The 26,600-nt window shown below is 46.8% G+C and overlaps 1 protein-coding gene across 1 annotated transcript in view; it reads right to left on the bottom strand.

Annotated features, from left to right (window-relative positions):
* Positions 1-10,558: 10,558 nt before the first annotated feature.
* Positions 10,559-26,600, bottom strand: part of auts2a (activator of transcription and developmental regulator AUTS2 a) — a 309,547-nt gene continuing 293,505 nt past the window's right edge. Inside the window, exons 6-18 of the mRNA XM_071524536.1 lie at positions 23,918-24,506; positions 21,849-22,144; positions 20,279-20,517; positions 18,563-18,607; positions 16,461-16,556; positions 16,180-16,251; positions 15,961-15,990; positions 15,192-15,263; positions 14,893-15,034; positions 14,387-14,467; positions 14,185-14,268; positions 13,713-13,953; positions 10,559-13,249 (exon numbers count right to left, since the gene is read on the bottom strand). Of these exons, the coding sequence (XP_071380637.1) occupies positions 11,995-13,249; positions 13,713-13,953; positions 14,185-14,268; positions 14,387-14,467; positions 14,893-15,034; positions 15,192-15,263; positions 15,961-15,990; positions 16,180-16,251; positions 16,461-16,556; positions 18,563-18,607; positions 20,279-20,517; positions 21,849-22,144; positions 23,918-24,506 (3,242 nt within the window). The 3' untranslated portion in view covers positions 10,559-11,994. The remainder of the gene's footprint in view (positions 13,250-13,712; positions 13,954-14,184; positions 14,269-14,386; positions 14,468-14,892; positions 15,035-15,191; positions 15,264-15,960; positions 15,991-16,179; positions 16,252-16,460; positions 16,557-18,562; positions 18,608-20,278; positions 20,518-21,848; positions 22,145-23,917; positions 24,507-26,600) is intronic.

The raw sequence follows: 26,600 nt of genomic DNA, 5'->3' as shown, positions 1-26,600 counted from the left end.
ATCCAGCAAATGGACATGGCGGGATATAATGGCACTTTTATGGCTGTGCATTGAAAACATTCATTAAAAACACATTAGTGACGTGTGCCGTTGCACGTGTGCAGATTAGATTTATGGACTATGTGCTCTTCTCCTCTCATTGAATTAATGTACAATGAGTCATACATCATCCCTCAGTGTCCTCCAGTCCAATCTCCATTTGTAACACTTTTTTTTTTTTAACCTCTTGTCCTCATTCACATAGAAAGGGAGAGAGCGGTGTTGTGCTAAGCACCTGGGGATTTGTGCCTGCCTCCCACCTCCTCTGCTCCCTCCCATTTTGCCTGGGTGAGGTATTAATTGTTTGCACAGATCAGGGAGACTGGTATGGAGGAGAGCGCTCATTGGTTCTCCAGGAGGGTTTCCTTGGCAACCTTATCTGGTTGTACACAGTCTTAAGCTGGCTGCTAGCGGGATGATTTCTCTTGTAAGGCGTGATTCGCTCACCGCTAACAAAAGGGCCCTCTAAAAGCACGGGTCTCATCAAAGTCGCTCTCCTCCAGTTGTGTCGTCTGCTGTCACACTGAAGCTTCTTGCCGTTTTTAGAATCCTCAGTCAGGTTGGAGAGGGTCGCAGAGGAATTCTGGGTAGTGGAACATGCATATGCATGAAGAGTGAGTTCCATAGGCTCCACTGGCACAGCAGCACATAAATGTTTTGGCTCTTTTAGTGCTCTGGATGTGAAGTGACACACTGATTATGATGTGAAAGTGCAGAATGTAAGATTTACAGCCATATCCGATGAATGATTGAAGAACTTCAGCCTTTTTGGACATGATCCCCATTGTTTTCAGGTCCCAAAAAGTATAAAGATTATATTTATTTAAGTACAGAATCAAAAATCCTACTGTGCAAATTGACGTTTAGAAGTCTATCACCCATAAAGAACACTGGAGTCCTTATGTTCAAATGTTAAATTGTCTTTGCAGCCTTTTTGTATTATAGCATCTAGGACTCAGCATACTTTCTTGCTTTATTGAATATACTAGTCTAATCTATGAGAGGATGGGAGGGGCAGGTAAATAAAGGCTTGTAGTTCCTTAACTATTCATCTGATTACGGCTGAACATACCCTCAAATTAAAGCTGACAGTCTGAACTTTAAATGCACAGTCATCGTGCCATGTCACATCAAAAGGAATTGGAAAAACGGAGGCACAACGTCAGCGTGTCACAGTCCAAACAGTCACGGCACTCAGCCGCACGTCGCCTTGAACAACCTGCGTGTTATGGCTGGAGACGGAGGAGGCGGTGGAGGACTGGGACTGAATCCAAACCCAAACCCCAACCCCAATCAACCCTCTCCGCCTGGTGCGGCCTGCAGACAGTCCAGATTTCTCTTGAGGTTTCCCCCAGCTGCCGCGCGCCTCATTTGTCGGTCGTCCTCATCTCGCGTTGGTACGCCAAAGCCCCCGCCGCCCCTCTTCCCTCTTGGTCGATATGGAGTCATCTGTTACGGGCCGACCTCTATGCCCGCCGCGTCTCGGCATCGACTCGGGTCACCGTTTTGACCCGCTGACATTTTGATGACTAATATGTGACTTTTGATGAATGACCTTCCCCTTCTCTGCTCTAGGGAGAAGCGGGGAAAGTCGGCGGATCCATGTGAGATTTCGCTCAGTCCGAGAACATCATGTTATTTCGAGATCTCTCCCTCTCTCTCTGAGGGGGACTTTGTCCGGTGAGCTTCATGGATCAGTAAAGGTGACAGTCGTCAGTGGATGTGACATTTTAATTCGTTGCTGCTGAACGTTGCGTGTGGCGTTAGCACTTAGCGCTTACCACAGGAGACACGCTGCGTGTGGAAAATTAACTTCATCAGAGCTGCTCCTCCTCGGCCGGCTGCCATATGGCGCGGAGGAGACGAGAGCGCTTAAAGTCACAATCAAATGGAAAAATGACGTCTTGAATTTTTCGCCTTTTTAGCTCATGCCACGAACCTATTTGACAATTTCGGACAAAAAAATGACAAAAAAAGTTATTGTCTTGTATTTTTATATCAAAATCCCATTACTTTTACTTGGAAAATCTTTAGTGACTTCATTGTGTAGCAGGAGCCGTACATGAAAATTCCAACCAATAAAACGGATCAGATTTTTGGACAATCCCGCCCCTCTCCCACTCCCATCAAATAAAACTGCCTTTCTCTCCCTAACTGATATCCCATTGGTTTACACTTGTGATTGATCCCTCCCCACATTATGTCCTACCCCAATAGAAAATACGTCACTTTAAAGGAATAGTTCACCCAAAAATGAAAATTCAGTCATTATCTACTCACCCCCATGCCGATGGAAAGTCGGGTGAAGTTTCTTAGTCCACAAAACAGTCCTGGAGCTTCACAGCAACAGAGAGAGCTCTGCTGAAGTTGCAGCAACAAGTGCCTCTGTCTAACGTTACATTTTTGGTCTTTGATCTGTTACCTAACCATTGTAGCTTCTTTCAATAACGCTGATATATAAAACGATGGTTTAAGTGTGTTCTTTTCCTGGATGCTTCAACAGAGACAAGCGTGTGAGATTTCGTGTGCGTTCTTCATCGCAGGACTTATCGGTGACTTTTCACAAACTACCACTACATGACCCAGAAAGACTACGGCTGTGGCTAATCGCTCTTCGTCTGGATCTCAACTCCTCCGTTGAATCCCTCCATGCAGTCCAGGTGTGTAATGAACACTTTTCACCAGAGGATTACCGTCCAAAAATCCAGGGAAGAAAAACGGAATTACTTCTATTGAAGTCGACAGCTGTGCCGGCCGCGTCACTACAAAGGACTGAGGTATGTATAGTAATTTATTGACCTTTTTCACAAACATGGCTACAGGGTATAGCTCTGTTCTCACCGTTGCCAGCAATGTTATAAAGCCAAATTTCTGTTGCAGTGCTGTTATGTATTTGGAAAAAGAATACATTTCAGTATTTAGAATAGGCATTTGGCACTACTTTTGTTAAGTGATACAATGGTCAGTATACCTTTAATACGTTAAGTGATACGTCAGCGTAGGGATACCTGTGTGATTGAATTTGCACTTGAACAGTAAAGACCCTAAACTGTATCTTGTGGTTCCTCATTTTTATTGCTGTTAGTGTAAGAGAAGAAACACAAGTGCCGTGATCACTCAGTCTGTGATCACTTATTTTGTGTTTCAACATAATGTATAACACAATACAGATGTTGTCACTGACACATCTTTCTGTTTCTGTTGTCTGACGACTGATCAAGGGTCACACAATGCTAACAGTACAGAAATTAGCGTTAGCCAGTTAGCATTTTGTGACTCTTCATCACAGTTGCGCAGTCGTCTGACAACAGAAACAGAAAGATATGTCGTTTTATATATCGGCGCTATTGAAAGAAGCTACAACAGTTAGGTAACAGATCAAAGGCCGAAAATGTCAAGTTAGATCCGACAGAGGCACTTGTTGCTGCAACTTCAGCAGAGCTCTCTCTGTTGCGTATGGCTAGCTTCTGGGTAGCAATGTAAACACAGAAGTATGGAGAGATCGCGAGTTCTCGTAGATCTCGTCTAGCGGCGCATGTACGCACCTTCGAGCTCGTGCACCCACTTCAGACGGGGTGCATGCTAACGTGAACGCGGCTTTGAGCTCAGCGGCTACAGTGAAGATTTCGGCTAAAAAAATGGTGTAAATGACGTCTTTTCAAGTCAACTTGGCATCTCGGGGCTTCCGGAGACTTGGATTACGCCGGACGAGCTGTATGGAGCCATTCTATGTTGTTTTTTTTCGGGTTTTTTTTTGTTTTTTTTACGTTTTAAGACAAGTCCCCAGCAGCTTCGGTTGCACCTTACATGCTGCAACGCTGTTTTGCTGTGAAGCTCCAGGACTGTTTTGTGGACTAAGAAACTTCACCCGACTTTCCATCGGCATGGGGGTGAGTAGATAATGACATAATGACATGATAATGACATTTTTGGGTGAACTATTCCTGTAAGGAAGCAAGACGCTTCGAAATGCTTTCACTGTGACTTTAAGAAGGGAGGGAACACAAGAAGGGTCAGAACCAGCCACATGTGTTCAGAGGGAGGACACCTGGTTTAATATCCTCTCTCCGTGGTCTAGCATCACACACACGCCCCATTTCCTTTGATCCTTTGTCCCGACAGTGCGCTCTGTTATCTCTTCTCTCTCCATCCTTGAGTCCAGTTGTGAGACCGCAGCCAGGGGAAACTCAGATGAGCTCTCGGCCCTCTGCAGCCAGGGACGGAGGTTATAGTGCAGCTCGTCTCAGTCGTTTACAATGTGATTTGTACTTTTAATCTGCACCTCCGCTGGACTCGATTATAGGTGATCAACCTCCAATGCCATGTCATCAGCAGGGTACAATGGAGGCCGGCGATAAAATGTAGCCTTGGCGAGGGAATGGGGCCGAGTTTCCTTTTTTCTCCCTCTGTGATTGGGGTCATCTCTGTTATTACCAGCAGTGATGTCAGTGATAAATTGTGTGTGTGTCTCAGCGAGCGTGTCTGCCCATACACCGCATTTGTTCGTACTGCATCTGTGTGTGTGTTCATACGCAGTAGCGCGAGGTGTGTGTAGCAGCACCCGAGTGGCCACAGTGAGGGCAGAGGTCAGGGTGCTGATTTAACAGGATGGGGCCATCCCTTTTCCCTCGGCTGGAGACCGCCCCCCCTCCACAACACACACACACACACGCGCGCGCACACACACACACACACACACACACACACACACACACACAGGCTATTTCCAGCCAAGCAATTAGACCTAGTCTTTTCTCCATGCTGAACACGTACCTCGGGCCACCTTCGCAGATTGAAACCTCCCCTCCATGCAGCACTCTAGCCGTCACACTCGCTCTAAATGGGGCCGAGGCTCAGGATGGGGTTTGCTCCCGGGGTGGGTGGGTGGTGGGGGGTGCTGCTGCCCTGCCTCATAGCACACTTGTAAATTGCTGCTAAATTCCCATAGAAATCGTGAATCGCAATTTGTATGGATGAAGTCTACAGGGAGCAAAATTGGTGCTGGAATTGAATTGCAGGCAAATTGAATGAACTTCAGTGAATAGTGAATAGAAATTCAATGATTTGTCTGCTGTATTTTTGATTTCTTTTGCCACGTTAAGACAAATTTTATGTTCTGATGATCATGACATTTTGCAGCATCTGTCAACATTCCAGTTAAGTTAATCTTGTCTATGTATGTATGTGTTTTCTTGTCTATGAAGGCATAGAGGGTTCCAGAAATGGTGTTGATGGGTGGTATTGTTAATTTGTAGAGTGCATGTACAATATATTAGGTCAGTGGTTCCCAAAGTGGGGTCTGGGGACCACCAGGGGTCTTTGGTCTTTCCAGGGGGTCCTCAGCAAAATAAGGAATAGCATACTTTCACTATTATTTGACTCTCTAGCAGTTAGCAAAGTGAGATCCAAGGTTTCTGTCTTTATCTCCCCACCCACCTATAAAATTCTCTCATATCTAACAACAAAAATCTTCTCCGATGGGGTTCACAGGACAAAATCTTCTCAAATTTAGGTCGGTGGTGTTATATTATCTGTTTGGCGGCGCTTGATATGAAAACCTTTGGGAACCCCTGTGTTAGGTAAAGCACAGTATGTGATTTATCTGTATACCTGCAGGCATGTTTTGTCGGAGTGTGTCTGTGTGTCCGTGTTCGCAGCAGCTCAAGACGGAGCGAGACACGAAACAAAAGACAGAATTTGCAGTCAGAGAGCTTGTTAACGTCGACTACAACTGTCTAACAACAGGATAGAATAATACTCTAATGCATTTTATTCCTGATTCCACAGGGACTTGCGGTATACCGTGTTCCATCCATGAAATGACTTTCAATAAGCAGCAAGGCGGTAGACATACAGTTTCTATTCTAGTGCAGGAAAAACACCTCCTCCAATGATTAAAGTTCATCTGTCTTGCATTGGTGGAGCTGAATCTCACAGCTAATGATGAGAAGGTCATCCTAAACCATCCCAACCTATAGCAATAAACTGCATTGTTTCCATGGTTAGAAAAGAACTGGGCCAGCGTGACAAACTGTGAGTGCCTTTTCTGAAACTAAACAGCCAGATAAGGAACAGGAAGAGTAAAATCCTACACAATATCTAGTTATGAAGGACTCAATAACACGATAAGGCTACAGATACTTTCCCCCTTCCTTTTCATAACATGGAAAAGAACATGGAAGCATGCAAGTTTCCGGTTCTTGATGAATACGGAAAACGTTGTACCTCGTGACACACATAGCTGCCATGTACAGCATTATTATATCCAGAAGTCCTAATTGATGTATGACTTGTCGCAGCTAAAAATGATGAAATGTTATTCGATAATATAATGTTAGAGGATTTCATTTAATATTTGGCTGATAAAGTCTCATTTTTCTATCGTAGAGTGTTATGGCCAGAAATGTTATTATGGAGAAATACTGTAGTATTCATTCTTTCTGATTGGTGTTTGCTGTCTACTGTAAAAGTGACTGTGTTGTCTCTGAAGGTCATGACCGTGTCAGAGCATTTCTTTCTGTGCTCTCGCCTAAAGAGAGTGTTGGGTTGTTCCTCCGTCGGCTGTAGGCATGTTGACACACAGCTTCAAGGACAAACATCTATACTGTAAATCCCTGCCTTCTACACTTCCAGCAGTACAGCAAGGAATTATCCTGAGAGCCCGAGGCTTTAAGTCATCCTCTCAATTATCTCCAACATCAAACAATACTTGTATGAACACCGGTGTGGGAGGATCAAAGGAATATGTAGTAAAGTCGAGCAAACACCTCTTTGTTTTTGAGGACGGACAGCTACAGTCAACCTGATCCTGTGAGAATTTACACTGAAGCAGATTCTGACGCTTCATCCTCTTCCCAATAAAAATGGGGACCTAAGATGTAAAACACTGTACAGTGCAGCCAGACCGGCTCATCTTCCTCTTCCCACTGTGTGTGAAAGTCAGTGTGAAAGATTATTGGATACATAAGTCTAAAGGCATTATGCTAATTTCCTGGGGGTTCAGCAGAGGGGTGGATCCACTTGCAGCACTAATGCAGCGCTTCACATTTTGAGGCCAGCTCTTGCTCTTTTGATCTCATCCTTTCCAGAATTTAGTATTAGCTAAATACACAAACTTGCATGCGTGTTACCCCCCATTTAAACGATTTAACTAATGATGAATGAATGAACTCTGCGTGAGAGGGCCCTCTTTCCCATTGGAGGCCGGCCATTCTCAGCATCAACTTAATCCCGGCAGGAGAGCCGACAGCAGTAATGGTAGGGCCTGTGTTTTATAGGTTTATGGGCTTTTTTCTCTCCCGGGGGAGTGGAGGCACCGGGGGGAACATTACCGCTGAGAACGGGATGCCTTCCCATTTAGAAACAGGCGAGTATTTTTATTTTTAGTTTGTTTTGGATGTGATTAGAATTGTTGTCAGCAGGGGGAAAAAAAAGACTATGAGCATGCCCACGTAATTGCTTTTTTTTTTCTCCCCGTGGTGTACCAGCCGAAGCGCTGTACTACTAAACCAGGGTGTAAACCAGCCTCATGATGGTTCAGGCTTTCCTCAGCTTGTTTTATTCCTCTCACAGGACATGATCCTCATCCCGAAAGGTACTTCCAAGAAACAGACTTTGTTGACAGTAGTGATGAGGTGTCAGATGTTCCTGTTTGCCCGTATCATGTGAGCTCATGTGTTCAGAGTTCACCCAGCTGACGAGAGGATTGTGCATTTATTTGCCTCTTCGCTGAAGTCAAACAGGAACAAGGCACCCTGGGAGTGTTTACTTCCCACCTTTCCTCGCCATGTTGCTCTTCCAGTTTGACAGCATGTATGTTGCTGATGACGGTGCTCAGTTCCAGCCAGACAAATACCACACAGCCGGTCAGAGGGTGTCAACCTGCAAGACTGGTTCTCCTTTCTCATGTCACAGGAGGGAGAAGAGGACCTGCTGCACAGCATCCGTCCAGTTCCTGCTCTTTTGTCTCACCTCACACTGTTAGACTGTGTGTTGATGCCACCTTGTGCTGGAAAAGCAGATTACAAGACTAGAGGGACGTGGTAGTGACTGTACAAATATAATGGTCAAAGTGAATAAGGTCAAAAATGAGTTTTCCCACAATGGAATGTTGCAAGTTTTGCTTCATCTATCCTTTAAAGGCCACCATTAACACTAATCTGGACTGGCATTTATAGGAATCACCCCCCACCTGTGATGATTTCTCTCCTTTGAGGAAGTGTTGTCTTCCAAAACACTCCACCTGACTCTACCTGACTCCACCTGAATGTCGTGTTTAACAAAACACATCCTCTGGGTTTACAGTGTACATAGTCAATTACAACTTGAGTAACTACAGCACACAACAGCATACATTACTTTATTTGATCAAGGCAACAAGTGCATCAGAATCAGGATTTACAGTAAATGAAGCTTCCCTGATCCATAAAGTAAACCACTCATTCATCAATATTTTTTTTCCTGCTTGATAAAAATACCTTTTTTATTTTCTCATTACTCCTCTACCTCCATTGTTCAGTGTGTGTTGTTTGCATTCAAAGTTGCATTTGACGGATCCCATTTGCACTGAAGCTCCATCAACTATCAGAAGTCAGACTTCACCAACCAGAAGCTGCTGTCTGTCAACAGAGTGAGTTGTGCCTCTTTTTGTGACTAGCAGCTTCCTTGTTCCTTTCAGGCAGTAACTTCAACTGATTCTGATTCTGTAAGTTATCATGACTGATCCTTTTCTGTATGGCTTAGATTGAATTTGGTGTGAGTACACTTAGTTGATGGTACTCTTATTTGTGCACCAAATATTGTCACTATTTTATGACTATTCTGCAGCTATTTTAATAGGATATATATGAGTTAATAGTTGTAGAATCAAAGCAGGTTTTATATGATCGATACCTACTGTATTGTGCTTCTTGTGGTTTCTGGAATTCAGCCACAACATTTCCAGCCACAACATTTCCTTATGCTGCTGTTTCTGTCCACTAGGTCTATTTGTATTAGCAAATCTGATGAACTTGTTGCTGGGAAACATTTGCATATACAGTATGGTTGATGTTGTGGCTCACTTTATTGCTCACTGCTGGGAGCCTTGTCCATCTGCATTCTCCCTCCAAAAAACATATGAACACAATAACACCTAGTGGACTGTGTCTCTCTCTGTGCCATGGGAGGATGTCATAGATGAGGCTTGTCAAGGGAAGAAGCTTAGATATATTAAACTAGCTGCACTGCTTACGTCCGGCTGAAGAAGGATTTGTAGCAACACCCACAAGCAGTTTTACTCAGGGAGTTTAGGATTTCTCGGTCAGGGCTTAGAAACAGCTGATAGGAGCAGCCAGCCAGCGGCTCTGGCTGAAAAGAGAAGAAAAGAGAAGCTGTGATGCAAAGTATGGAAATGCATGACTAAAGTAGATTACATATTTGAATGTGTTCTAGGTGGTTTCCGAGCTGCTGCGTGGGCCGGAAGCCAAGGGAGTCAGTAATCCCATGTTGTTGTTTTTGTTGTTGAGAGAGATGAGGAACTTGTCTTTAATATCTATGTGATAGTGTGGGCTAAGCACTTAAATAATAATAGTCATCATCATCATCATCATCATCATCATCATCATCATCATCATCATCATCATCATCATAATACCTTTACTTACAACCGTTATGAACCGTTATGTTCCAAGTATTTGTATTTTCTTGCAGTTTGGCGCCCTCTCCTGGTCAGAAGCCTGAACTAACATATCCTGCACTATCAGCATTTTTTGTATACAGCTCTGATTGGAAAATTAGAGCTGGTCCCAGGAGCTGGAGGCATTCACTTGTTGGGACAGGGGGGAATACAGGCAACACACATTTCCCACCAGTAATAGATTGAGCCAGCATTTGATTGATGCGTGACCTGGCCGCTGCGGTGGTAAACATCCATCAGACGGTGTGCATGAATGCTGTGGTTATTCAGTGTAATGGGAACGTCGATAACTCCAGCATCCTCTGATGAATACACAAGCACCATGGACATGATTCACCAATGAAGGCTGCTGATATTCAAACCAGGGTTATTGAACCAAGTAGCTGATGTGGTGTGATGCATAATGTTTCCTTTAAATAGCTTAAATGATGCCATGCAAATTTTAGTAAAGTGCCACAAAAATCTAAGGATTAAGATATTTTACATGTGTTGGCTCTTCAGTCAAATGATCAAATGTAATCGAAGGACATGGAAATGACTGAAGTGGCGGCACGACTGTATCTATGAATTGACAAGATCTTTACAGCTTGTTATTTTGTTGAACTGTGTAATTAATAGCACCTAAAACACTTATGATACAGCTGATATGTTGTGTGTTTCAGGTATACTTTGTACCCACAGTAGTTTATCCTCCATGCATGTCTTATTTGGAGATTTTGTATACGTATATACTTAGAGTATCTAGAATAGATATAGCTTATGGTATTTACTCAATTCAGTGTGGGTGGCAGGATAAAAGCCCATAGACAAGGTTAGTACACATTTTTTAATAACATGGCACAATTTACATAACACAAGTTTAAATGAGGAGCATGCTGAAGATTCAGTCGCTTCATTTTTTTCTCATTTTTGTACATAATCTAGAAAGACTTCATTTTTTTCCCCGTACATGGTAAACAGCAAAAAAAGGTTTCTCATTTAACAATCTTTTTGCAATACGCGTTGACTAACCACTATGGCTCCGGTGGACATTTTTAATGTTGGATTAAAAAACACTGCACGACATGATCTCACAGAGTTTGAAGCGCACAACTAAACCTTCAGTGGACTACTAAAATAGATCTCTGCTCGTTAGAAACAAACTGTCCATAGTTTAGATTTGCTTTTTTTGTCTTTTCATTTTGTAGGTACAACAACTTAGGATAGCACTTTAATACACTGTTTGACCAACAGAACCTATTTCCAAAACACGTACTTTACACTCCTTCAATAGGGCAAATGTGCTGTCATGTTGTTTATTGGGCTGCATTCTCTCCAGAACAAGACTGGAAAAAAATAGAAAAAAATCATCTTCACTTTTGTGCTGCTGACTTCTTACATTTAAAATCCTCTGAAATGCAATACTTGCATTAACTATTTCAAGGATTGTCGCCACAATATATCATATTTAAAAAAAAAAAAATCCCCAATACCTTTGCAGTACTTTCATTTTCTATACTATCATTGGCACCAAATTGTTATCTGTGAACCCTGTGTGGATCAGTTAAAGCTTGCATCAGCCATAGTGGACCAAATGTTTGGAGTCTCGAGTTGTGGAGAGAATACAGCTTTGACCATTGTCGGTACACAGTCGGTTGTGGTGAGAAGGCCAGCTTTCAGAAAGGGAGCCCAGACGTTTGTTGCATAGTTGAATGTGGGGTTGGTGGTTTCTGGTACAATGTTAATCAGCTGCGTCAACCCAAAAAAACAAACAAAAACAGAAAAGAAATCTGCAAAAAGCACATTCTGAATCACCTCCTAAATACTCCTCTATTTACATTTGTTCAAAGTAAAGCTTTCAAAACACCCTTTTGCATATTTGTACCTTGATTTTTATCCATACGGAGTGAGCACAGCGACTGTACACATTATCTACACACTCTGCTGTCTGTCAGTGCTGAAGTACCTGTACATTCCAAAATTGTTCGTCCTTCCATTTACTCCATATCCCTTCGCTATACAAGAGAAAAAAATGCACACAAAAAGCAGGAGCAAACTGGAAAAAAACATCTTTGAAAAATCAAAATTTTTTTTTGTTCCATGATTACTGTCTCATTTGTAGTTTTGTACAAAAACAATTTGTCGTGTGGCCGTGTTCCTGCCCACATAAGTTATTCACAGCTATGTTACAGTCTTGCTTTGCCCAAGGCTAAGTGCTTGGTGTGAGTTCAGTGTTAGTGAGGCACAGGGCTGCAGGGCCGCGGAGTCCGGTGTGTGGCGAGGGCCCGGCTCCGCCCCGCTCACCGCGCCTCGATGTCTTTATGGGCGTGTGAGGCCGGTCTGTCTCTGATATCTGTGGTCAGGGGGGTAGTCCGTCTGGGCGAGCCTGGCCGGGCGCCCAGCGTAGGGATGAGGGGGGGCGGGGCGCTCAGAGAGGCGGTGGGCGGCGTTTTGTTCAGGATGCCGTTCTGGTGAGCGGCGGCTGCGGCGGCGGCGGCAGCTGCGGCCGCCGCGGCCGAGGGGCTGACCCTAGGGTAGTGCATGCTGGGTAGTCCGGGGGCCATGAGGCCCTGGGCGGGGTGGGGCAGGTGTCCGTCCAGGACCGGGTGGTGCATGGCGGGGTGTAGGCGCCCGTGCTCGTAGTCCTCTCTGAGCATGTGCAGACGCTCGCGCTCCTCCAGCTGGGCGCGCTCCTGCTCCCTCCTCTGCTCCAGGGCCAGAGGGTGGGCGTGCTCACGGTTAAAGTCGTGCGGCTCGCGGTCCCGATACGAGCGCTCCGCCTCGTAGAGCCGCGGCGCCGCCAGCCGGTGCAGAGGGTCATTCCTCAGCAGCAGGTCCCTGGCCAGAGGGTCCCGTCTGTGGATGTCCAGCCCCCTGTACGGGTCCCGCATGGGGTCCCAGTGAAAGGCCGGGTAGGGGAACCTCTCGGCCCCCGGGATGGGGCTGATACCCATGAAGGGCGCCACCATTCGAGTTCTCTCCAGCCCGCTGATGCTGTTGATGGGGTGCACGCCCGCCATGCCCATGGGCATGGGCATAGAGGAGGGAGGGTGCAGGTTGGGCGTGGGGGGCGCCTGAGTGGGGTGCTCCACTCGGTCCACCGCCCCGTCCGGCTCCTCCTTCCTCTCTTCCTTCACCTTCACCTCGCTGTTCTTCTTCTGGTGCTCGTAGGACAGCTCTCCCTTCTTCTCCAGGACCTCCCTGCTAAGGCCGCCGTTGGGACGGTCCAGGCTGGTCTGACGGACGTAGGGCGACGTCGTCCCCCTGTTGGGCGCTTTGTCCTCGGACGCCCGGCCATCGTGGATGACGGGCGCGTCCTTGTCGCCATGCTGGCCCTCTTTCAGTTTGTGCTCGTCCGTGCCGTTGTCCTTCCAGGAGTCGGGGTGCTCCCTCTCCCGGTCTTTGGCCTTGTTGTCCTTGTCCCTCTGCGGCTCCCCGGAGGCGGGGGGCAGGTGGTTCCTGTGGTGCTCAGGGGCGCGGCTGTGGCCCAGGAGGCTGATGGGATTGACGGGGACCGGGGACGGATGGCTCGAGTGACGCTTTTCTACAGAGTCCCTGGAAACACACAGAAAAGGTTCAACCATCAGTATCTAACACATTAACAATGAGAGCTATTAAACTCTTTTATTCCAAATTATATACATCCAATTTGGAAAAAACAAGCTACCTGAATTTCATCAAAAGATTTTCTATTGTGATTTTTTTTTTCCTTATGGGGAAAAAAAGATTATACATATACAATACACACAGTAGTATTTCACTGCTCATTGGGTATCAGCACAAAGAAAATAAAAAGAAAGATAACAAAAAATCTAATCTAATAGAGAACCTAGCTGGTAAACACTGATAAAAATCCCCAAATTTACCCAAACTCCTGTTCACCTCCCTCCAATCCTCTTTGCCTCCTGCCATCAAATAATATTTTAACAACATAGACGATTTCCAGCCTCAAAACTAATACCGTTTCATACACAAAGATCTTAAGAAGCAATCTCTTTGGAACGGTGTCAACACCCACCTGTCCTTGTCGTCTTTGCCGACCGACGAGTCCCGCTTGTCCGAGTCCCGGTCTCTCTCGTGCGAGCTGACCGAGGCGCTCCTCTCGGAGTCTCCGGGCTTCAGCCAGGGCGGCGGCGTGGGGAAGGAGGGCGGCGTGCGGTGCAGCCGGTTCCACGGCTCCTGGTGGCCGCTGTTGCTGCCGTTGTTGAAGTGCTGCGGTACGTTGGGGCCGTCTTTATGGCCGAAGACCGAGTTCGGCGCTGTGAGGGATTCAACACGTGGAAAACAAACGGGGGACGCAAGTTAAATGCGTATCTCGCTACCGAGGTGAGGTGTGAAGTTCTGCGCTGTGTGTTCGGTCACAGCACCCAGGCAATAGATGTAACAAATATTCCTGTGCTCCTAAAACGATCACGCATGCTGATCACACACAGAGAGCATGATAGTAAAAGACAGCAGAGCTCTAAAGTGATCATGAGGCTGAAACTCACTTAGTGCAGGATTTCCCAGTCCGCCGAAGGCTGACGAACTGAGGGAGCCCAGTCCTCCAAATGACGAAGGCCTCCCAAAAGGCTCTGCAAGGAGACAGGACGCGTTAACATGCATACAGTCACAACTTTACCCTCCTGTTACAGAGCAGTACCGTCCTGAGAGGGACTGGACTGAACTTAGTAAGGCTAGTGGTCCTCTTACCTAAGTGAGACGCTGGGGTGAGGAAGTTTCCGGGATGGTGGGGTGGATGGCCGAAGGGACCCGCCGATGGGTGTGTCGGACCTGATGAGGGAGAAGCACAAGGCGTCAGAAACAACTATCAACCAGTGACTGCATATCACACCTGCGTCAAATAATAGATGCTAAAAATTCTGTTCAGACAGGGTTAGGTAAGTGGTTGATCACATAAAGATGTACTAAATTTCCAAACACTGTCATAATCCAAACCTTCTGCCACTCCTTATATTGTCCTGGCCTATCAGTTTGGCACTTACTGTATGTAGACAAAAACAAACAAAAAATGTATACTATTTGACCCAAGTCTGGCATAAATGCTTAAAATGACAAATTAGAATTCAAACTCTGCCCTCAGATCCATAGAATGTATAAAAACATCTAGTCCACCTCACTCCCCTGTGTTAAAAATAGCTCACTCTGCGGACAGAGTGATCGACTAGTGTTGGGTGTCAGCTGTGACACACGCTCACCTGCGGCGGAGAAGAGCGTGGCGGGCCGCGCCAAGTCGTGGGGGTGATGGATGGCACCAAAGAGGCTGGGGCCCGGAGGTCGACTCAGGAACTCGGGCTTGAGGCCGAAGTCCAGCTTGTGAGGGTCGACCTGCATCTGCTGCTGGAAGACGCCAGACCGAGAGACAGACACATGTAAAACCCCTTTGCACCGCATGGGACAAGTCAGCTTTTCAGGCTTTAGCTCATGCTGTTATCCAAAATGAAAAGAAGGCAGTGTGTGTGAGTGTGTGTGCACCAGGGCCCAGATGAGTCCTCACCTTTACTTTCTGTTGGTGGTGGTAAATCTGCCAGGCGATATGGACATGCATGGCACACCACTTCCCTGGTTTCTGCACACACAACACAAAAACAATATTGTCAAAACCTTACTTTTGAATGAGAGATGCAAATGATGGCATGAATGTTCAAAAATATACACATTAAAAGGCACTATGTGTAGCATTTTACCATCAATAATTCATTACCATATTCATTTTGTTACATTAGCATAATTACTGCAAACAAACCAGACCATTGCCAAGAAGACTGGCAGCCTCTGAAAGCCTCTACGCTGCATTTGATCCAAAACTGGGTCAGATTTCATGGGAAATCTGCTGGATTGCTTTACAGCACAAAAGGAGATTGCTTTATGGCACAAAACAAGATGAGGGTGTGTTCTTCCAGCATGAACCGAGCAAGAAGCAACATCCTTTTTGCGTCAGGAAGCAACAGGGTTTATGGGAAATGTGTGACATAGAGGCTACTGATCATCTCGACCATGGTCTCATTTGTTTACAGTAATTACACCAAGGTATGATATGGTCTACTATGGTGATTTAGGAGTGTGGTAGGGGAGATTCAAATGGTCTGGTTTGAAAGCATGTAACCAGACAGACTGTCAGGCATTGCATGGCTACCGCGTGTCTCAAAACACTATTTCCATGAGCAGAGGCTGCATTGTGCTCCAAAATGAGTCTCTTTGTTGTTGTGGTAAATCTTACTACACTCTGCCTCTGGCTAAGAGACAACATTGAAGAAAACACTCACCCTGAGAATGGGCCGAAACGGATCTGTTAGCTACAGGAGAGAGAGAGAGAGAGGTTGCGTTATTTTGCTGTCAATCAAGCACTTCTAATTAGGCTCCATGCATGGCATTCATTATTGAATAAATTGAAATGTTAAAGTTTCCCTTTAAAATCAAGCATTGCGGGAGCAATTAACACATGGGCGTTTAAAAAGGTTGTGTGTTAGTGTGTGTGCCCTTACCCTGGGGTCCTTCTGTAAGAGTGTGTGTGGGACGGCTCCAGGTCTCGTGGACACATCCAGTGGATTAGAGGTCTAGAGAGCAAGAGACACAGAACAAAAACATAAACCCGGGTGTTTTTTCAGTTTGAGGTTTGAGGTTCAGCCTCAGATTCTCACGATTGTTCTTCAAAGCAGAGATGAGACGGGCAGAGTTTGCTTCTGACAGCAGAGTCCATCATTCTGAACCACTCCCTGATCTGAGTGTCAGAGTGGGAGCGTGTTGTGTTGACGTGTTGTCTTACCTTGGGCTGAAAGGCGCCCTGCAGCGAACCGAAGGGCCCGGTGGGGGGGATGACGGGCGGGAGGCCAGACATGGCCGGCGGGTAGGAGTGGAAGAGCTGAGGAAGAAGAGGAGAAAGAGAGGAGGCGTGAGGATGGCTTGGTAGGTCGGCGTGATACAGGACAACAGCTGCATAAGCGGCGGTGATGGGCGGAAAGTAGTGGGCTGCGGTGAAGGATGCCAGGTTATGAACAAACCATCGTGAAACCTCAGCAGTGAATCAGTGGCCTTTTTCAGGATTGTTTAGATGGGAAAGGTACAAATCAGCATCTACATGTTTCACAAACTGCGTCTTTAAAAAAAAATACTCCCTACTCATTCCCAATGAAACACACTCCTTTCATATGAAAACTAGATTGTTGCAGTACAAGCAAAACAAATGTTGTAAACAAAGCAATTTCTTGAAGCTTCCATCAAACTATTTAATAGAGAAATAAGGATGTAAGTTACGCAGCGAGTCGTAACTGAACTGCTGTGTATAATTGCTCTTGTCAATCACACTAGCTTCAGTGGAAGTAAGGAATTTATTCATATTCTGGATTGGGAGGTGCAGGTGCTTCACTTTAAACACGGGCGGTGCAACAGAACTATTTATGCTCCGTGGGTTGCCAGGTTTTATTATTAGAAGCTTTTGAGGATATACTGCATCTCGTGTGTCCCTAGTGCATCATGCTTTAAAAAGTCACTGTCTTTGGTTCAGGCTAATTGCTATTACCCTAATGACAGCAAGAGCAATTAAGAGATTAAAACAAACTAAGAACATTCTGCAAATAGTATTTGACCTGCGTTTGGTCTGAATACCAGCATGTGATTTTTTACTATTAAAATCTCTGCTGCACAGACTCCTCTCAGCTCTGAGTGACAGGCATTGCATACAACAGCTGAATAGCCTGACAGTAATTGAAGGTTAAGGTTTGAAGAGAAACACTTGTGCAAGCACGCACGCGCACACACACACACACACACACACACACACACACAACAATAGAGCAGGTGTCTGAAATTTTCAGCAAAGTGGGTGTACAATGTTTAAAATACACTCACCGAGCACTTTATAAGGAACACCTGTACACCTGCTTATTCATGCTATTATCCACTCAGACATTCATGTGGCAGCAGTGCAATGCATAAGATCATGCAGATACAGGTCAGCAGCTTCAGTTAAGAATCAGAATCAGAATGGGGAAAAAATGTGATCTCAGTGACTTTGACTGTGGCATGGTTGTTGGTGCCAGACGGGCTGCTTTGAGTATTTCTGAAACTGCTGATCTCCTGGGATTTTCACGCACAGCAGTCTCTAGAGTTTACACTGAATGGTGCGAAAAACAAAAAACATCCAGTGAGCGGCAGTTCTGCGGACGGAAACGCCTTGTTGATGAGAGAGGTCAGAGAAGAACGGCCAGACTGGTTGGAGCTGACAGAAAGGCTACAGTAATTCAGATAATCTCTTTACAACTGTGGTGAGCAGAAAAGCATCTCAGAATGCAACACGTCCAACCTTGAGGTGGATGTCACTTTGGTAGCCGGTTGACACTGAGCTGAAAGCTGATACCTACCCAGTATTAGTAAGGTGTTCTTAATAAAGTGCTCAGTGAGTGTAAGTCCCCTTTAGTGAGTAATAATAATGAGAAAGCCACGCCTGTTAGCAGACAAATACAAATGAAGTGTAATAAGCAAGACAAAGATACAGTATTCCTCTGGCAATAACACAATCTCCTTTGAAATGCAGCTACTGTCTCTTCCTTTCTGCACACAGTATTAATCTCTATGCACAACAATTTCACCATTACATGCACATACAATAAATCTTGTGCTACAACATCTAAGAATGCAGCATTGTTTCATTAATCACAGCATTTGCCGGGGCTGTAGGGTGAAATAGTACAGCTAGGATGCTTACAGTATCCATTAAGAAGTGGATGAGCGATTGCATGGAATCTACCACACACACACACACACACACACTTACATACACACACATACAGAGCTATAACACCATGGGCTGGAATGGCATAATGCAACAAAGTGCTCTGCAGGCACAGAATACGCAGTAGGGAAACTCACACTGTGTCTGTAGAAGGGGTCAACTTTTGTTGGGTATTTTTCAAACTGTAGGAGAAATGAAACAGAGCTAAGTACATGTGAAGAAGAATGTTAAGCTACACAGATATAACAGGGTTGAGACTGGCCCCTTTCAAGATCATTTCAGGCAACATGAAATACATCACAGAGTATATTTCAGGACTAAGGAACATATTCAGAGATCAGAATCATGATTCAGAGTTGAGATGTTGTCGGCTTGAGCCTTGAACTTCAACCGCTTCCCAAAACCCAACCCCTCAGCCTCAGTACGGCCCCCGCTGTTTATGCCCTCCCGTTCCGTGAGCATCTGAAGACCTTGTAAACCAGTGTGGGCTCTGTGTCTCATTTGGTCTCCTTTTAGTGGTGCAATGTGGGCTCAGGGAGAACATTTCCCCAGTCAAGACTAAACACTGCAGCCATAAAGAGCCTTTTTATGGCCTCATTAGCTGTCAGAGGCCTCGCCATGCTGCCTTTGAGGTATCATCAGAGCCAAGCGAACCCTCTGTGGGCCAGGCAGTTACAGTACCGCCATACGAGTGTGCGTGTGTGAGTTTTAGGTCCCGCCACCCATTGCCTGTGGTCTCCCCCGACAAACAGCGGGACTCTTAACTCAAAGCATTCGCCCGTAATGAAAAACCCCCAAACAGGACCAAATGATGTCATTAAATTCAGAATGAATTAAGTGTATTATGTTCTAAAAGCTGGCTCTGAATTTAACTTGCTCGGGGCAAGTTATTGCCAATTTAGAAATAACTGCATTTGAGTCTGGAGTCCAAGGGTATGCCAGAGAAAACACTAGAAAGGCTTTCTGGGAGAATAAAGGCATCATTGTGGCGTGGACGGACACACATGGTCATCATTGAAAGCCCGCCACAGAAACCCACATTTCCCTATAGCAGAGAAAACGGGGGTGCGCTTACACACATGCGTAACTGTGTAAAATCCTCACTCGCACAACCACAAAGAAAAAACACTTTCAATGCCATGCCCGCCCTCTCTTATACACATGTCAAACTCATTACTGTTGCATAGAAGACATACAAAAACTCTTTGGTTAAAGGAATAGTTCACCCCCAAATTTTCGGTGTTTCAATTGAAATGAGGGTAGTTTCAGCTCCATGTCAGACTGCTCCAAAACAACTTAAGTGTCTGGGTCAAAAAATGGCATACAATTATTCCAAACAGCTTGTGCAGCATAATTCAGGTGTTCTCAAGCCAAACGACTGCACTGTGAGTCCAAAAGACCTACATTTACACCAGTAGTTACCGTAAGTCTTCACTAAAAACATTATTTTCGAATCTAAACATTATATTCTCGGCCACTTCAGTTGTTTTGGAGAAGGCTGACATGGAGCTGCGCTAGCAAACTCGACTACTATTTTCCACATTTTAGAATAATAGTAAAGGCTTTGGAAAGAAATTCATATATAGGCATCAACTTCACTATTTATATTTATCTAAGAAACAAATTTCAAGCATTTAAGCATAAGCCTTTAGATCAAAATGGCTTTAAGATAATGAAAAACATAGAACATTCAATCAGGTGTGTCCAAACTGTTGACTGGTAGTGTACATTTTTGGGGTGAACTATTCCTTTAATACGATTTGTTTCCGTCCCCATTGGCCTCCTCCACCCCCCCACCCACCTCCCCAACCCCCCTCCCCAACCCCCCACAGGTGTGTTCTACTTATCCTCACATTTCTGGCGGGGGTACGCACCATGGGCGGTGCTGGGGTGGGCATGATGGCGTGGGGGAAGGGCGTGAAAGTGTGCTGGTGGGTGTGCTGGTGGGTGTGTTGGTGCTGATGCTGGTGCTGATGCTGGTGCTGGTGGAACTCGGTGCGCAGGTACGGCGGCGGGCCCAGCGAGGCGCCGCGGTCGGCACTCTGGGAGGCCAGGAAACGGGTGTTGAGCTCCTGACGCAAAAGGTCTTGTTCTGTGGGATGGGGGGGGGGGTCAGAGAGAGAGGGGGGTGGGGGATTAGATGTGGGTTTGAAAAAGGGGCATTCTCATGTTACAAACTCCAAACAGACACTGTCTAAACTTTACGTTGTGAGAGAAGCCTCTGATTAGACTAGTCATTCTTTCTCTAATTAAGACATTTTCTAGTTAATTAAATTACTGTGAAATTAAACTAATTTCTCATTTTGCCGGGTCCTGCTGGAAGCCCCTCAAGGACCCCCGAAGGTCCCCGGACTCCACTTTGAGAGCCACTTTGTCTAGAGCATCAAATACTGAGCCATGTCGAAATTACAAAAAAGGAAATAACTAGGAAATGGCTGCGGTTATCAGCACATCATTTTAAATGTAGGAGAGGCTCATGGTGATTATGCACGTCTGACTGCTGGAATTGTCAAATACTCCTACATTCGACACACTAAAGCCCCTTTGAGACGACAAAATCCATTGCTCTAATAAAGCCTTCAACCTTCGTGTGGCCCGAGGAGGTCTCCAAGAAAAATGGTGAATTTCAAGTAATCACCGGCCTTTCTTCTAAATTCAGCAAAAACTGCCTTTAGAGATCATGTTTTCTCCGGAGTAACCGTATCCTCCCTACTCCGCGGTGACTCAGCGCACTGTTTTCTGCATTCATTTCAGACTTTATTGGGCTGGGAGCGGAGATGGAATTTTCTCTTCATAAAAATTTCATTAGTATCTTTTGAACGAAATCCAGCTCGGTCCGTTCCGTATTGACCAAATTGATTTCTCGCAGATGAACATGGTTCCAGGTGAAAATGGAAGTACTGGGAATGCAGCTGAAGCCAACCCCCCCCCTCCCTTCTTTCCACACTGACCCTGACATTCAGCTTGACAGCGCTGTGCCCGAATGGAGCGCACAGGGTCTGTAATCGCTTTTATAACATGGCATGACCGGCTTGCGCGTATTACCGGTGTGAAGAGAGTCGATCAATCAGAGCTTGACAGACAGAGTGAGAGCTTGACCTGTCCGCACCGCTATAAACACACAAAACCCTTGGCATGGGGCGTATCCGGACAATCTTGGACTCACGGTCGTTTGTCCTTTAAATTATCACCGGGGCAACATTCTGTCTGCCCGTCTGTCTCTGCGTCTCAAACGCTTTAACATCTATCGTCGCTGCTCTGGAATTATTCCCCTGTGTGCGTCTCACATGACTCGACTGGCCTGGGAACCTGACGCAACTGTCGCCGAAAATAAGTAGACCCTGCCGCTTTTGTTGTCTGTCGAAGCCGTCTGCGGCGCGATCCCCTGCCACGCCACACGGGGGCGGCGTGGCCCACGCTTACCTGAGTAGGCACTCCCAGCGGCGGGGTGTCCGGGGACCGGCAGGGCGCTAGACGTCAGTGGTGGCGGTGGGGGCAAGGCAGCTGGAGGAGCAAACATATTGGGGTGATGTGGGTGCGGCGAGGACTGCAGGGCAGGGGGGAAGCCGTGGGGGGCGCTCTGGTTCGCCGCCAGAGACAGGGGGAAGGTGGAGGCTGCTGCTGTGGCTGCTGCCGGAGGAGGTGGGTGGTGGGGGAGGTGCAGGGAGGCAGCAGGGGGCCCGTGGGGCTTGGTGCCTGGGGTGCTGCTCCGACTGCTGCTGTAAAGAGAGAGAGAGGGGGTAAAAAAAAAAAAGAGAGAGAGAAAGACGGAGAAAGGAGCCAGGTTAAGCCGGGCGTGATCAGTCGAGATTAACAATTGTTCCTCCACATCCCCTCATCTCCATCTGCTCCGACATTCCAATTCCCAACACAGTGTTTTCACACCTCAACCATTCTCCATTCGTGTACACAAACGCCCTCCCTCCCTCCCTCCCTCCCTCCCTCTCTCTCGTGCCTTGACAGAAATAAGGGCGAACGCGAGCCGAGAAAACACTGCATTTGTAACACCCTCGGATGCAAATAAACCACCGCTGGCGAGCATAACGGAACGAGCATCTGTCTTTGAACACAGCTCCTGTTAAGGCACTTCCTCCGGAGCCAGGTAGCGCACATGTGCATCGGAAACGGGATGAGAGAGAGAAACCGTCTGTGCATGTGTAAGCAAACAGCCTTTTGTAGTGTGTGTGGGTTTTCCCCGGGGGTAGTCACAGAGCCCGCGTCTCCGCATCTCTACACACTAAGCCTAAAAGCTCATTTGCAGCGCTCTCTCTTCGTCGCGGGCCCCGGCCGTGATTATTCACAGCGGGTGCCAGGCCCTGTTGGCGCATTGGCAGACTGGCAGCGCTGGCATGGAGAGAGGCAGGCGACGCCAACTCCTGAGAGCCTGCGAGGCAGAGCTGTTGTTGGGACTGAGTGGGCTCAGAAGGAGCTATCCTGGAGCCCTGAATTAATGGTGAGAGCTCCGCAGGCCTCGGCGCTCCGCTATAGATATAGGACACAACGGACTAAACTTAGCCCTGCATTGGTTCCATCGTTATTATTTTTCACGATGGTAAATTTGTACGCACAAAGTGGAATCCCGTCGAGGGTTCTTCGTGACACGAGAAAATTAACAGCCCTCTGAAGTGTTTTTCTAGGAAGAATATTACAACTTTGAGCCCATTTTAAGAATGTAGCATTGGTCTACTACCTAGGAAGTGCATTGCAGGTGATAGATAGTGTACCTATAATGTTACAAATATGGCATTAAAATGGCCAGCAAATGAAAAATACAGTATTATTTAACCAAAATGGCGACCTCTGGTTCTACAAGGACTACATGGATGTAGGATGAGCAGAGCGAATGTACGTATGTAAAAGTGCAAACTGTCATCTTGGCCCCAAGTATTTTTTGGTTGCTGATCAGATTTAGCTATGTTTTATTTTTGTCATACCGGAATAATCTGGATTAAAAGTAGAATACTCTTTCTAGAAAAATACTCCAGACACCGTTTCTTGCATCACAAAGACGGTGAGAAAGATACAGGACCCCGGTTCTTATGTAGCAATGCTCCATTATAAAGAAAATAAAAGCAGTGTGGTATTGATTCAGGGTTAGGCTAAACTAAGGTGCATATAGCCGGTATAACTGATGTGGGCTGGAATCTATACGCAGCCCTGATGACAATGTGGGTGGCTAATAAATCACAGGCACTTATGGCTCAGCGCGGCCCTTTACTCCCCCTGTTAACAATCAGTGCTACTGTTTGGCTCGGGGACTTTCAGCTCTCCCAGATAGCAATTTACATACTGATCGGGTATCATACGTACTTTCAGCTCAAGAGATAGTCTAGTATTTTCAAGTGTGTGAATGTGGAGGTTTTGTCTGTACCGCACTGCACCTGATTTTCAGCCTCAGAGCGCATAAGGACACCAGAAACGTGAATGTTTTTCAGAACAAAACTGATCCATGGATTTGTGAGGCGGTGAAGGCCGCCAGAAACCGGTCTTACCTGTGTCCGTTGAGGTTGAGGCCGTTGTAGGCAGAAAGGGGCCGGGGGTGGCAGCGTGAGGGGGGCCGGTGGGGCCCTGCCTGGCTGGGGTGCTGTTGGTGAGGGTGGTGGGCCGGGAGGGCGGGCGACGGCGGGTGCGGGTGAAGGTTGGGCGTCGGCGGAGGCCGGGGGTGGGACAGCGGCTCGGGCTGGTGCTGGGGCCGGGGAGGGGGGGCCGGCGAGGGCTCTTGGCCCTGGGCGAGAGGCAGGGCTGCGGGCGTCTGAGGCCTGGGGGGAGCCTCTGAACGTGGGGGCAAGTGGGCGGAGGCCTGAGCCTGGGCGGGGCCGTTTGTCTGGATACGACGAGGAGGCGAGGGCTGGGGCTGGGGGCCGGATGGCTGGGGGTGGGACAGGGGCAGGGGCAAGGGCAGGGGGAGGACTTGTGGGGGCGGAGGCTGCTTGGGGGTGCTGGGCGCAGGGGGCTGGGGGTCCCTGCAGCTCTCCTGGCTCCGCTCCTGACTGCGCTCTAGGCCTGACACCTTGAGGAGGCCTGGGCCGTGAGGCTCCTGGCTGCCATTGGTGGAGAGCACATCAATGCCGAAATCTGGAACTGTGGAAACAGGAAGAGAAAAACAAGCACTATGAAAATCTCTGTCTCCAGCAGTAGTTCTTAATCTCCATGCTGTTCATGTTGGTGGTTCATTTGAACAATAAGTTAAAGGCGAAAACAGCGGAGAGCAGATCCACTGATTTGATCTGGTGAATATGACAGACATGCGACTTGATTGGATTGGAAGCTACTGAACATGGAAACACTGGACCACATCAAGGTTCTCAGAAACGCCAACATGTGTTCACAACAACAGTACAGACATCAAGCGCAGATGCTCAGCTCTTCATGTGTATGTGTGTGTGCGTAATGAGCTCGTTTCCCCTGCATAAATGAAGTCTACAGATGAACATCGTCTCCAGCTCCTGTGAGGATGCTGCTGGGGAGTGTGTGAGCGATGGGCCTTTTGTAGACGCTTGTCTTTCTAATTGCCATCTCCGCTGCTGTGCATAGTGTGTGTGTTTGTGTGGCAGTGCTTTGAGCTGACTGATAGGCCCACAAACTGGTACCCACTTTTTTCCTCCTGCACACATACTGACACACCCTGCTGGGGCTAGCATCTGTGCCAATACAAGCACACATTTTCTAGCCCTTTCATGCACCCAGTAGCACCGTCTCCAGGGACAAACTACACATCCAAAACATATTTCTCTTGTTCAGGCTGAATCTGTTTATATCATAAGCTACACAACAATATATTTTTGCACTATTATTTACTTTTTTTGGATGATAGAACCTCAAAAGTATTCCAGTCAAATGTATCACTAATCACTATCACTAAAAAGAATGATTATAATATTTTCTAAGAGCATGATTATAAGGTTTGGTGTGACTGAGAAGTATTTGACAACAAATATGGTACTGAAACACCTTGGACAAGAGAATAATTGGGCATATAGAAAGACACAGATGCATGTACATTCTCAAGATGCAGCCAATTCCTGAGCACCACAGTATTCAGTTTGTAACTCAGCAACCCCAACAACCCCATCAACAAGTTGCTTTATCCAGTCGACGACTGCACAATTATAGGTGAAAAATAATGTTTATCTTTGGAAACACTGCTGTCCGCAGTTTGACAGAGAGTGAAAACGGTTAGCGCCCATTACAGGGCAGTACAGCATAACAGCACTTTCCGTGCTTCCTTCATTCATTCATGATCGCCTATAGCTAGAAGGAGGGAGAGACCCCCTGTAGCGACGCGACAGACTAACTGCTGCACTCTGATGATGAGGATAAATTTTCTGGACTTTCATCATTTCTGCCGGCCAAAAAAAAAAAAAAAACAGCAATTACCGGCCAGTGGGAATCTCTGGCTCCATTCTACCATTCTGTCCAAAGATAGAATGAATAATAACTACTGTGCAATGCTGAAGTCTCAGAGAACGATAGCTAATAAGCTCTGTCCAGAGTATTTCTCTGCGGGGACCTCCTCCTCCTGCAGAACAAAGTGCTCAGACATCAGCAGTCAGCTTGGCTGCTCTGTGCTCCAGAGGCAGAGAGGCTCATGGGGGATGACAGTGCATACATAAACTGTAATTAACTCTCTCCGGGCCTCTGGGAGGAGGGGGGGGGGGAGGAGGAGGGGGGAGGTGGGGGACAGGGACAGGAGTGAGGGCTCCTCCTCCCCCGGAGCGCAGCCAGCTAAATCCTTTCCCTGGCAAAGAGCGCTAGATTGGGCCCCAATTCCCCTGGGCTGAGGCACTAGCCAGCGCAGCAGAGGTGCATCCTGGCAGGCCTAGGCCTCTCGCAGCGGGCCTAGTTCTACCTGACAACCCCCCCCCCCCTTCCCCCTCCTCCCCGGGAAGTCCAGACCATTGCTAACTCCACTGGGAGCAGGAAGTGGCTGAACAAGCTGGGCTCTATGGAAACCCCATCCATTAGCATTAGAATGCTTAATCGAGGGGTATTAGCAGGTGCATGTGATATTGTACTTAAGGGTCAGGAGAGGTAATGCCTGGTTCAAGATCACAATCAATATCTGCAATAACAGCTATTGACTCCTGCTCTGTGTGGGAGAGCTTGCTGGGACATCTGCAAGCCTGACCGGAGACAAAAGACACACTTTGCCAGATTGAAGCAGAGTTTTTTTTT

Source organism: Centroberyx affinis, unplaced genomic scaffold (genome assembly GCF_046629955.1).
Source record: "Centroberyx affinis isolate AG114_WGS23_722 - 3 ecotype Tasmania unplaced genomic scaffold, CSIRO-AGI_Caff_v1 ptg001199l_1, whole genome shotgun sequence".
NCBI lineage: Eukaryota > Metazoa > Chordata > Actinopteri > Beryciformes > Berycidae > Centroberyx > Centroberyx affinis.
Note: the sequence above shows the minus strand (reverse complement) of the source record. Positions and strands in the feature narration are given on the sequence as shown.